The sequence below is a fragment of the Neomonachus schauinslandi genome, chromosome 13, assembly GCF_002201575.2.
Source record: "Neomonachus schauinslandi chromosome 13, ASM220157v2, whole genome shotgun sequence".
In the NCBI taxonomy this organism is placed as follows: Eukaryota; Metazoa; Chordata; class Mammalia; order Carnivora; family Phocidae; genus Neomonachus; species Neomonachus schauinslandi.
Window position 1 is genome coordinate 16,929,258 of NC_058415.1, and position 12,385 is coordinate 16,941,642.

A 12,385-nucleotide genomic window follows, 5' to 3' on the forward strand; every position below is an offset into this window, starting at 1 on the left:
GATTACCTACATGGTGTGTGGGATTGAGAATGAGGGGTTGAGATGGGCTATCAAAGGAATAGGGAAGGGAATAACACTTTTTCTGAGTATCACAGTTAATAACTGATAGCCCACAAATCAAAAAATAAATATAAATCAACAAGGATGGGGAGTGGAGGCAAGACAGAACCCTAAAAACTGAAAGCAAACAAAAAAAACTCCCAATATACTGAATTTCAAATAAAAAACACAACCACACTGAGGATAGGGGGTTGAAGGAAAGCTAATTTGAGTAACTTGTGAAGAATATTTTTGTGAATACCCTTCTTTTAGGGGAAAAAATAATTGCTAGCAAATCCTAAACTCCTGCTGGTAGTTTGTTTTTCATAGTGGTATGGAGGTAGCAATTCTGAAACCATTATGTGATTACTGTAGAACTGAGTGAATGAGTAAATGTACTGATGTTGTCAGAAGCCAGGTTCTCACTGTGGAAAAAGACAGATATGCAGAACAGGGGAAGCCAAGAAGGAAACCTTTGGGGTTGGACTGGAATTGAAGGGATCAGTATGAATGAATGCTTTCTAACGTGTGTGTGTGTGTGTGTGCGCGCTCTACCCACTGAAAGGCTCAAAAGCTGTGACATCTTAGTAACAATGAACATGCCTAGTGCCAGATCTTGGTTTATACATATCATTTCCCATTAAAGGAAAGAGGTCCTTGGAAATATATCCAATTCCAGGACTAAAGTAGGGAAGATACATGATGGGATTGAAATATCTTATTGTGCCAGAAAATAAGAAAGTGCTCAAGAAGAATTGGGCTATGTGAAAGGACTTAGGGGCCAACTTGAAGGGACTCCTGCTGGCTAAATCTGAGGCAACGACAACAAAAAACCAATAGTAATGGATCATAACCCACTGAATAAAACAGGAACCATAAGTCCTTTGTGTAATAGTTTATAGATACAGTAGAATGCTGACTGATAATTGAAAAGTTAGAAAATCACCTTTCCATAACCAGCACAGGACAGACCAGTTCATGCAAGAATCATCAATGGCTGACAATTCTAAGGCAGAGAAAGTCTGAGAAGGAGCAGGATATTAATTGTATGGTCTCAAAGTGTGTCTTAAGAGATTGTTTATTAGTTGCAAGAGGAGAGATAGTGACTACACAATGGAGAAACTAAGTGACATTCTGAATGGGTAATCAAATTAAAATTGTCAATGATGGGCTAACAGGGGCGCCTGGGTGGCTCAGCTGGTTAAGCGTCTGCCTTCGGCTAAGGTCATGATCTCAGGGTCCTAGGATCGAGCCCCGCATGGGCTCTCTGCTCAGCTGGGGGTCTGCTTCTCCCTCTCTCTCTGCCTGCCACTCCCCCTGCTTGTGCGCTCTCTCTCTTTCCCTCTCTCTGACAAATAAATAAATAAAATCTTAAAAAAAAAAAATGATGGGCACTGATGGGCAACAGACACTGTTGAATGTGATATCCTGAGAGGAACAATCAATTACTTATCAATTATGTATTATTTTGAAAAGAGGCATGTAATCCAGATCCAATCATAAAGAAACATCAGATAAGCTCAAACTGAGGGAATATTCCATAAAATAACTTCCTTGTATTCTTCAAAAATGCCAATGTCATGAAAGTCAAAGAAAGGCCAAGGAACTGCTCCAGATTAAAGACTAAAATGTTATAATGAAATGTAATATAATATCCAGGGCTGGATTCTAGACTGGACAGAGAAGTGTTTATAAAGAACACTTTCAGGATAATTTTATAAAACTTGAATATAGACTATAGATTAGAAAACAGTATTCTAGGTTAAATTTTCTCAATCTGATAACTGCACTGTGTTTATGTTAGAATATCCTTGTTCTTAAGAAATGAACTCTGAAGTATTAAGAGGTAAAAAAAAAAAAAAAAAGACATATACAAACTGATCTCTCAAATGGTTTAAATAATAGTTGTGCATATATATGGTTTTAGACATAATCATAAAGCAGGGGGAGGAGGGAGGGAAGTACAAAGAAGAAATAATAAAATGTAAAACATTAAGAATTAGTGATTAGGTAGAGTATATAGCACTATAAAATGCATGCAACTTATCTTGAAGTTATTTTGAAGTTGCTGAGAGTCTCAAAATAACACGTGTGCTGGTATTTTCAAAAATACAGTAATTATACTTGCTGCTAGATCTTATTTAATGTGATACAGGATATGAAGCATGTGATAGCACAGATCTGCTTTTTAAATATTTTGATAACTATTCTTCAAAATTGGTTTCTTTGCAATCTTATGCATTTTCTTTTATTTATAAGTGTTATTCTGAAAAGTGGACTGCTTGGGCTTTTCATGGCACAAAAAAGAATCTTTGCTCTCAGCTATAGATCCCGTATCTACTTACAAGTTTGTCATAATGAGGAAAATGCAAAGTCTGCAGCTTTTTGCGTTGCCATTAGCAAATTATAAAAGAACCCATCACTGATCATGAACAATCTAACCTTATTAATTTCCAGATGGAGTGATTTCCCTTAACTGTTGGAGCAAAGAGTATTCAAAAATATTAACTGCAACCTTATAGAAAGCATCTACGAACACATACAACACCACACACCCATATGTGGAAAAATACAGGCATGCAGCAACTATAAACATGAACCAGGATGGTGAAATTTATTACAGAGAAACTCAGTGCTTACGTATCTTAAAGAAACTGGTTAAAAATAAGATACTATTTACCATCTTTCTTTCGGAAAATTTTTTAAAATTTCTTTAATGATTGGTTGGTAGCAGGCTTCCCTCTCTGCTTTCCCAGTCTCACTCCAGTCTCTCACAAACTGTTTCAGTGTAGATTTTAACTTATCCATGTCAAATGTTGATGCTGGCATAATCTTTCCATTCCCCTGTTTAAAAACAGAAATCAATTAGCTTCTGACCAAGGAATCAATCTTGAATAGGGTCAAGGGCACGTGCTACTAAGGGGCTATATGGATGGTTTAGTGGATAAATCACTAGCCTCTCACCTCAACCGGGGTTCAAGTGCAGCTTGAGATCCTACATGAAAAGAGTTTGGTGGTCTCACTTCTACCCTCAATAGATTAAGGTCCATTAATCATGAAACCACCATATAATTAAGCAGTCTTTACTCAGGAGAGGACCAGAACTGAGCTGCTATGGAGACAGGACATCTTCTCTCTCTAAGAGAGGGAAGAAAGTCCCTCCAGGTCATTGATGGGGCAGCATGGAGAGGCTCACACTGGAGTGGCCCAACTGTATCTATCCTGTGGATACAAAAAGAGGACTTCAGTTTCTATTACTGCCAGTCCCTTGAGATTTATAAGTGAAAATAACTTCTTAAAGTAAAAGATAAATATCAATAGATACAAGATAATGAAAATGAATTTAGCAAGAGAAATTAATTTTACACAGCTAGTAAAGTTGGTTATAAAAATTAAAGTCACTAACTCTGTATGCTAGAATAGTCAGAACACTATGTGAAACGTAGAGCAATATGCCAACAATTATCTTACTATTTTTAGAAAAAAAAAATCTGTGAACAAATCCAGTTTCTGGCATACTATTCTATTAAGCCTAATCAAATACCTGAACATAAAAGTGAAAACATTCTGAGTAGAGCAAATGGCCCATGCAAAATATAAAAATGAAATCCAGAAAGATAAAGACCTCAAAATACAGAGGTTAAACCCTAAAATAAAAATAGAACAAACTTTCACATACATCTTCTCCATATTCTTTATTTTCAAACATATGTATGCAATCATTCACAATGGTCAGTAGTATTTCTTGATTATGATCAATGCATTTCCGAATCTTGTCCAAGTGAAGAAGAAACTGAGGAAGTAGTTTCTGTTGATTATCTGGAAGTGATCGAAATTGTCTTTCTGTTCGGTTCACTCGCTCATGCATACTGGTGCTAAAACATAAAAGGTGTTTTTTAAATTGGCAAAAGAATTCTCACCAGGGCCAATCTTATTTTAAGGTTGTCTTTCTGTACAATTATTCCTTTATAATGTTGGGATACTGTCCTGTGATTTACAATCTTTTGGTTTCTTAAAGAATATCATCTTAGAAAGTTTTATGTTTTCACCTTATTACAAATTCTCTAAGCAACCAAACAAAAGACAAATAGTTTATAACTAGCAAAGTAAATATCTGCACCAATTAGGAGGGGAAAAGGAAACATAAAGAGGATTAATGTACAATTAGTTTATTTTTATGATTTTAATTTCCAAACTTAAAATTTTCATCGAACTAGATGAATACTTTAAATTTCTCCATCAAGTAGCAGAATACTGCTCTGAAGTTACTTTAGAATATACAAAATGGGGCGCCTGGGTGGCTCAGTCGGTTGAGCGACTGCCTTCGGCTCAGGTCGTGATCCCGGGGTCCTGGGATCGAGTCCCGCGTCGGGCTCCCTGCTCTGCGGGTAGCCTGCTTCTCCCTCTCCCACTCCCCCTGCTTGTGTTCCCTCTCTCGCTGTGTCTCTCTCTGTCAAATAAATAAATAAAATCTTTAAAAAAAAAAAAAAAAAAGAATATACAAAATGTGTTTTGAAATTAAGATCCAACCAAGCTGAATTTTTTTTAAAAAACACAAAGGCTCTTATGTACTACAAAAGTAGTAAACAGAGGAAAAATTGTAATTCTATATCCTTTTACATGATATTATTCACAATTTGCATTCCAGAAGTTTCCAGATAACTCTAAAGGTCACTCTGGGGATTACCTATTTATAAAACCTGAAAACAAACAAACAAAAAACCCCATCATTTTCAAAAGCTGATTATTACATTTGCAATGAGTGCCATTTTACATCAATCAGATGGGCAAAATCTAAAAGCCTGACTATAGGAAATATGGAAAAAATATTAGGAAATACTGAAAAATATGGGATAACTTGAATATATATACTGATTGATGAGAGGTGCATAAATTAGTACAATCACTTTGGAAAATAATTTAGCATTACCCAGTAAATCTTAATATGCACACTCCCTAGCAATTACAGTCCTAGACACATACTCAAGAAACTTGGCAAATGGGCACCATGAAACATAAACTATCTTCTTATTAGCGCTGTTATGTATAACAAACAAGAAATCTGCAAACAACCTAGTGGTCCATCACCAGTAAAATGAACAAAGTACAGTATAATCATACAATGGAATGCAATTAAATAAACTACAACTATACACAATATGGATAAAACTCATGAATGTAAATATTTGTTGAAAAAAGCAAGTTGCAGAAAAATACAGAATGTACAATTCCATCTTATATAAAAATAATATATTACAGGGACTGAACACATGTAAAAAAAAAACTACAAAGAAAGCAAGGAAATGAAAATTCAAGAAAGTGATTTTTTTGAGGAGAAAGGATTCTTTTTTTAAACCAGGTGTTAGGTGCATGGGTATTCACTGTATCATTCTTTACATTTTATATTTACAAACCAGTGTTTGTGTTTCTTCTCAATGTTCTTTGGCATTTACTCCATACTAAATGAAAACGAAAAACGCTTTTTCATTTGGTTGCTTGAATCTTTCTATTCACCCAAATAATTGTCTCATTTTTATGCCAAATCACTCTCTAATTTCTGGATAGTAATAAAGAAGTTCTGAAGGAGCTCTTGAGTAAAGCAACAACCTGACAAGGTTTTTAGAAGCTTGTGTGTGGTGGTCGTGGTGGTTGGTGGGGGGGTGGGGGGTGGCAGGGTAACGTGAAAAGATTAAGTTGTCAATGGCTACATTGATGTTTGCTTTTGTCCCCCTAGAGACAGTGTAATAGTGAGCTGTGGAGTCAAACAGATCTGGATTGAAATCCAGGTTATGCCACCTATTTGATATGTGACCCTTGGCAAGTTACTTCCTTTCTCTGTGCCCCCACTGTCTCACATACAAAACAAGGTAATACATAACTACAGTGATGATGAGATGATGATGATTACAGAAGCTATCACTTATTGAGATTTAATAAAAGCCAGGCCCTACACCAAGTCACTGACGTGGATTACTCTGAAACATCTCCATAAAACCCCACAAGGTTAGGTACCATTATATTCCTCTGCCAACCCAATGGGATTTCACTGAAAATGTAACAAAATAATGCACACAAATCACTTAGCCCAGGGCCTGAAACATAGCTCAAACATGTAGGAATACCTAATTTATACAACTAATATGTTCACAGAGAAAATACAAAAAATCTAGAGAAGTAAAAGTACTCCAGCAAAAAAAGCTACTAATAGTCCCTCTCCTAACGGCAATCACTTCTAACTTTTTGGCATATTTCTCCTTGTTGTTGTTAAGACAAAGTCATTTAAATGCCTCTCCAGTCAAAACGTGGTACACAGAACAGCGTATCACTTGGAGGTAACTAGAAATGAAGAATCTCACACCCCACCTGAGACCTACTGAAATGTAATCTGCCTTTTAATAAGATCTCAAAATGATTCACATGCACGTCAACTTTTTAGAAGCACTTGTAATTCTTCATCTTTATCAAAGAATTTTCCCAGATCAGAAAAAACTTCTCTAATTTATAGGGCAAATGACTGTAATGACTTTTCATTATGCCATCTATGCACCAAAATTTACTTAGTTATTTCTCAAACACTGGGCATCTAGATACTTTCACTTGTCTATATGATAAACTTTCTGTGTTCTAAATCTGTCTGTATTTTAGGGAAAAAAAATATTACCAATTCCCAAAAGAAGAATTACCAAGTCAGAAAGGATTAAGTACTGGGGCGCCTGGGTGGCTCAGTTGGTTAAGCATCTGACTCTTGGTTTCGGTTCAGGTCATGATCTCATGGGTTGTGGGACTGAGCCCTGAGTGGGCTCCATGCCCAGTGGGGAGTCTGTTTCTCTCCCTTTCCCTCTTCCCCTGCTCCTCCCCCGGCTAGCTCTAAAATAAATAAATCTTAAAAAAAAAAAAAAAAGGTATTTTTTAAAGATTTTATTTCTTTATTTGAGAGAGAGAGAGCATGAGAGGGGGGAGGGTCAGAGGGAGAAGCAGACTCTCTGCTGAGCAAGGAGACCGATGTGGGACTCGATCCCCGGACTCCAGGATCAAGACCTGAGCCAAAGGCAGTCGCTTAACCAACTGAGCCACCCAGGCGCCCCTTTTTAAGCTTCTTGATACAAACTGATTTTCAGAAGGATTGTATCAATTTACATTCCTATAAAATAGAGTAGGACACTAAAGGAACTATTTAAAGTGACCATAATGTGTTAGGCAAACAGCAGAGTTGTGAAGGGTTACAACTCAGAGTCAACTGGTTAAATATTCTCACAGTACTTCATTTCTAGTATTCTTGGGCACTGGATGCCCCACAACCTCCCTTTCAGCATACCTCAAAATTCAACATATCCAAACTGAACTTAGCACATGATCACCGCCCTCCCCCCCCCAAAAAACCCTGCACTTCTTCCTATATGGCTGACACTGATGAATGGTATGCCATACATCCATTCAAGTCAGAAACAAATGAGTCATCCTAAAATGCCTCTTCTCAGAGACCCCACAACCACAAGCTCCAGATCCTTTTGATTCTACTTCATGAACTCTCTGCAATCACTACCTCTCCCAGGCCCTCATTAGGTCTCTCAAAGATCCCTAAGAGGCCTGCTCCCTAGGAATGTTGTCCCCAGGTGAAGTCTACCACTCCCAATGAATTCTTCTGAAATAAGTCTTGTGTTTGTCCCAATTGAACCTCCAGATTTCAGCCCATGCAAATAACAATCAATAAATGTTCAGTTATATACCCCCTAGGTGCCATTTTTCATTCTCCATGAAGACTACTTAACTTCCATGATTGCCGGTAGTTGAGGTAAATTATGGATTGGTCAGAAGAGCCCACACATATTTGCTGTCAATTACTGATAACAGAAGTGATGTAACTACACAGAACAGGATGAGTTGCTGCATATCTCTTAACCCTTGATTTTTTAATGGCCTGCAAAACTATCCATAACGTACATCCACAGTGAGTCTCCTGAAATAAGTGAGATCTTACTGAAGCTGACACAAGAGTCCAATCTTTACTATTTTAAATGGGGCTAACTTCACTATTCTGGAAATGCTTACACTACCAATGTACTTTAAGGCAGGGGTGGGCACACTATGACCCCCCCTGGCTGCTAGGTCTATTTTATAAAGACTTTTACTGGAACATAGCCATATCCATTTGTTCACATACTGCCTATGGTTGCTTCCACACAGGGGCAGAGTTGAATAGTTGTAACAGAGACTACCTAGCTCTCTGACCTTAAAATATTCATTGCCTGGCCCTTTAAAGAGTTTCCCAACGCTGCTTTTTTTAAAGGAATGTTTTACAACCTTCAGACTCTCCGTGGTTCTGAACTCAGTCAGCAGCAAGAGCATATACTCTGGTGACTAAGGGGACAAAATAGAGTGACCAGCCATATTTCAAGGGCATCTACCTTCAGCTCTCTCCAGAAGGCTGGACCTTGGCACTGGTCACTTGGCAGTGACCCCAACTCTCAGTCTCCTTTCATCAGGGTGGGTCTGATACTGGGTCTGAGCCAAAGACCAATGTCATAGACCCATTCCTCTGCACCTGTTGAACTACTCTAGCATTCTAAACAGGAAAGCATATCTTTTCAGAAGGAAAATTTGTCTCAATCCACTTAAAAAATTTATTAAAACACAAAGTTAAAATTGTCTTACTAATATCACTATTTACTAATGCAGTGAACCATCTTGGATTTCAGGCCAGACTCTACCACAATTTGGTTGTGTAAGCCTGGGCAAGGTGTTCACCTCTTTATATGCCTATTCCTTCACCCGTACAAAAGAACTCTACATCTCAATTTTTTAAATCTTACCTAACTGCTATTTCTAAAAGTAGGATGTTTCTGACAAGACCTTTAATTTTTTAACTGTAGTATCTTCTAATGTGAGTATCTTCATTCATAACAAGATTGATATTTTAAGGATAACAACGTTTTGTTTTTGTTTTGTTTTTTTACTATTCGCTACAATACTACAATCATTTTTGCCTTAATCAAAATATTTCATCTAAGCAAAACCCATAGGAAACACAAAATTAGAAGCCACTGGAAAAATATTAAACCATTTCTTGCCCTGTGACTGTTAATCTAAATCCCCTATATAATGACTAAAAGACACTGAGCAGTGAAACTAAGCTCTCCAAAATTTAGAAGTATTTGCTAAAGATTTACAATAGGATTGTGCATCAGAACTCACCGCAGTGATGGAAAGGCTTACAACTGCATTGTCCAGTAGAGCAGACACCAGCCACATGTGGCTATTGAGCACTTGAAATGTGGCTAGTGAGACTGAGGAAATGAACTTTAAATTTTATTAAATTTTAATTAAGTTTAAATTTAGCCAGATGTGATTAGTGACTACGGTACTGAACAGCACAGGTCTAGATCATAAAATGTCGGAATGGAACAACCCAGTGTGTTTTCTGCTACAAAGTGCTTTCCATACCCCTACTCCTCCCAGTGATGTTTTTAAAAAGCATATTTTTAATACTATTTTCAGTCTATTGGAAGCATTTCATCAAGAGTACACGCAAATAAAAAGGACTGTTTTTAAAAAATGAAATTATCCTCAATCCCACATTAAACTGCTAAAGAGGGATTAGAGTATAGGAAACTATATCACAACCATTAGAATATGCACACAAGCACTCTTTTCTACATTGCCACGCTTGAGCCCTACTTTCAGGTCCAAGGTCCCTGTCTGCCCACAAAAAGGCCCATATGATAACTAATCGTAAGTATCAATTTTAAATTAGTCTTAATATATTAGAACCAGCACAGACACACACTGTAACTAATTGGGTCCACTATCTTTCCAGGACATAGTCCAGTATCCTTCTCTAGATTTTTCAACAGTAAAACGTACCAGACTTTTCTGTACCTACCTCTCCTAGCTATCTAAATCTAGGGTTAGTTGTTTCTCCTCCCTGTGTGATTCTTTCAGACACAATACTGCATCAAATTCAATTCTGTGGTTGTCTGCCTTCCTCCCTCTATTGATACTAAATAAAATCCCCACACTAGTTAATTCCCTTTTGGGCTCCATAGGTAATGCAGTCCAGTTCCTATGCCTGGGTTTAATCAGTAGATTATTTCATCAAGATCTTTGCACTTAAAAAACTCATGTTACAAAAAGGCCATCAGATTCTAAATAACTTTAGGCTTTTATTAAGCAAGTTTACAAATTCAAAATTGTAACAAACTACCGACTTGTGACAAATTCAGATGCTATCCAGGAAGGACAAATGTATTTCTTTGCTACTACTTGTCTTATTTGTTAAAAATAGAGCTTCAACAACATATGCCAAGCACTGGTGACACAAAAATAAATAAGGCTTAGTCTTTGCCCTTGAAAAGGTCACAGTCAAGCAATTAAAAAAAAAGTTTGCATAAATCACAGCAGGAGCCCATCTAAGGGAACAGTTTTACTTGTGCAGGTCCTGTCTATCCCATTCCAAATGCAGACTCAGAACATAGCCGTCGGTGGACTCCACTCTTACACAAATAAAAGTGCTCTGTTTACCTGAAAATCTAAGTCCCTTTCAGATCTTGGAATTATAATTTTGTGACTATGCTATTTTAACATCTATCTAGAAAGAAAAAAAGTGGAAGTTAGGGAGTTTAAAAGTCCTACCGCCGTACCCAGCCCATAGTGAGAATTCGATCCATATTTGCAGAACAAAAGATCATTAAAGCGGTTCTTTACTGTGCCTTCTCTCATTTCCCTCTTCAATAATTAGCAAATTTTAGAACATCCGGACCACCTCCGACCTTAATTTCACCCACCAGTTAAAGACATTGAGCGCCATCATTCACCACTAATGTGCCTGTACGTTCAGAGCGCCAAGGGGGTTGGGGTGGAAATCCTATGCAGCTCTCACAAGAACTGGCAACAGTTTGGGAAAATTCGTCCTACGGCATCCCACGTGTAGGTGAACTTGGGTTCTCCGTGTGTTCAGTTTGGAGGACATCGACAACACATACAGATCATGCCCAGCACTGGACGATTTTACCACCATCATCTTCTATCTGCAATTGTTAACAGCACTTTTCCGGTCACCCCCACCGGCCTCAAAGCCAAACCTTTAACGAGGGATGGAAGGCAAGAGAGCTAATCTGATCCTGAGGTTAGAAGACACGAGGCTGAGCAGCAGACGGCGCGGCAGACACGCGGCTGTGCAGGGCCGGGAGGGGCTAAGGTGGTACGAGGTGACTCAGGGACCCGGAGGTCAGATCTGGCGGCCCGGTCCGGGCGCCCCGGAGGCGTGGCGGCCGAGGGCGAGCGCGGCGGGCGCCCCCGTTCCGGCGGGTCCGCCGCGACCGGCGGGCACCTCGATGGGCTGCGCCGGGGTCCGCCACGGGCTTCTTACCCGTAGTAGCGGAAGGCATTAATGATCTTCCAGAAGTGCTCGCGCTCGAGCCGCTCCTCCTCCTCCTCCGTGCTGCGCGCGGCCGTCGCCGCCGCCGAAACCGCCGCGGCCGAGGCCAAACGCCCGGCGGAGAACTGCACTTCCACCTCCTCGCTCCCGCCGCGGCCGCCGCCGCCTCCCCCGCAGCCCTCGGGCAGCTGAGAAGCTGGCGGCGGAGGGCGCCGCCGTCGCTGCATCGCCGCCGCGGCCCTAGGCCTGGCTCGCTTGCGTCTCGCCGCGACTGAGAGCGTGGTGGCGGCTGCTCGGCCTTCCTCTAGACGGCGCCCGCCGCGGACATGCCCCCAGCTCGCGGTGCGCTCCGCCCCCGCCGCCCTCAGGCCTCCATCCGCGCCGGGCTCCGCCAGGTCTTCAGGAGCGCCAGGCACGAGCGCGCATGCGCCTGCGAGGGTACGACGGAGGGCCGCTGCCGCCTGCGCTCATTTGCTGCCGGCCTTCGGCGACGGCGCGCTGCCGTAACGACGACGCGCCCAATGGGCGGGGCGAAGGGTCAGGTGGGAGGAGCGAAGGAGGAGATCCCTCGTGGGGTGGGGCTGGCACCTGCGAGAAGCCGCGTGGTTTGGGTTTAAGAGCCTGCGAGTGCTGGATTGTGGAACAGGCAGTTGAACTAAGTCTAAAGAAGGGAAAAGCAGAAAAAAAGTTCAGCTTTGATGAATGTATTAGGAATTTTTATTCAAGAAAATCTAGAGGGAAGGTCTTGCGTTCACCCCGATTTAAGCTTTCATTTATTTTCTAAATGTATTTCCATTTTTAATTACATAGGGAAGAGAGTCACCATCATCTTTTCAGTATTCAGGGGCTTGCGAAAATCCTAATCCCGCCCTAACTGGTGATGGCAGCAGATGAAGATGTTAAAACCAAAGTCTATCTAGTATCCCCGCTTTGAAGACCACCAAAATGCACAGGAGCCGTAATGCCTCAGCA

General features: G+C 40.2%; 1 protein-coding gene across 1 annotated transcript in view; it reads right to left on the reverse strand.

Moving 5' to 3' along the window:
* Positions 1-11,803, reverse strand: part of CARNMT1 (carnosine N-methyltransferase 1) — a 38,566-nt gene extending 26,763 nt beyond the window's left edge. Inside the window, exons 1-3 of the mRNA XM_021689368.1 lie at positions 11,405-11,803; positions 3,719-3,914; positions 2,720-2,883 (exon numbers count right to left, since the gene is read on the reverse strand). Of these exons, the coding sequence (XP_021545043.1) occupies positions 2,720-2,883; positions 3,719-3,914; positions 11,405-11,640 (596 nt within the window). The 5' untranslated portion in view covers positions 11,641-11,803. The remainder of the gene's footprint in view (positions 1-2,719; positions 2,884-3,718; positions 3,915-11,404) is intronic.
* Positions 11,804-12,385: the final 582 nt, after the last annotated feature.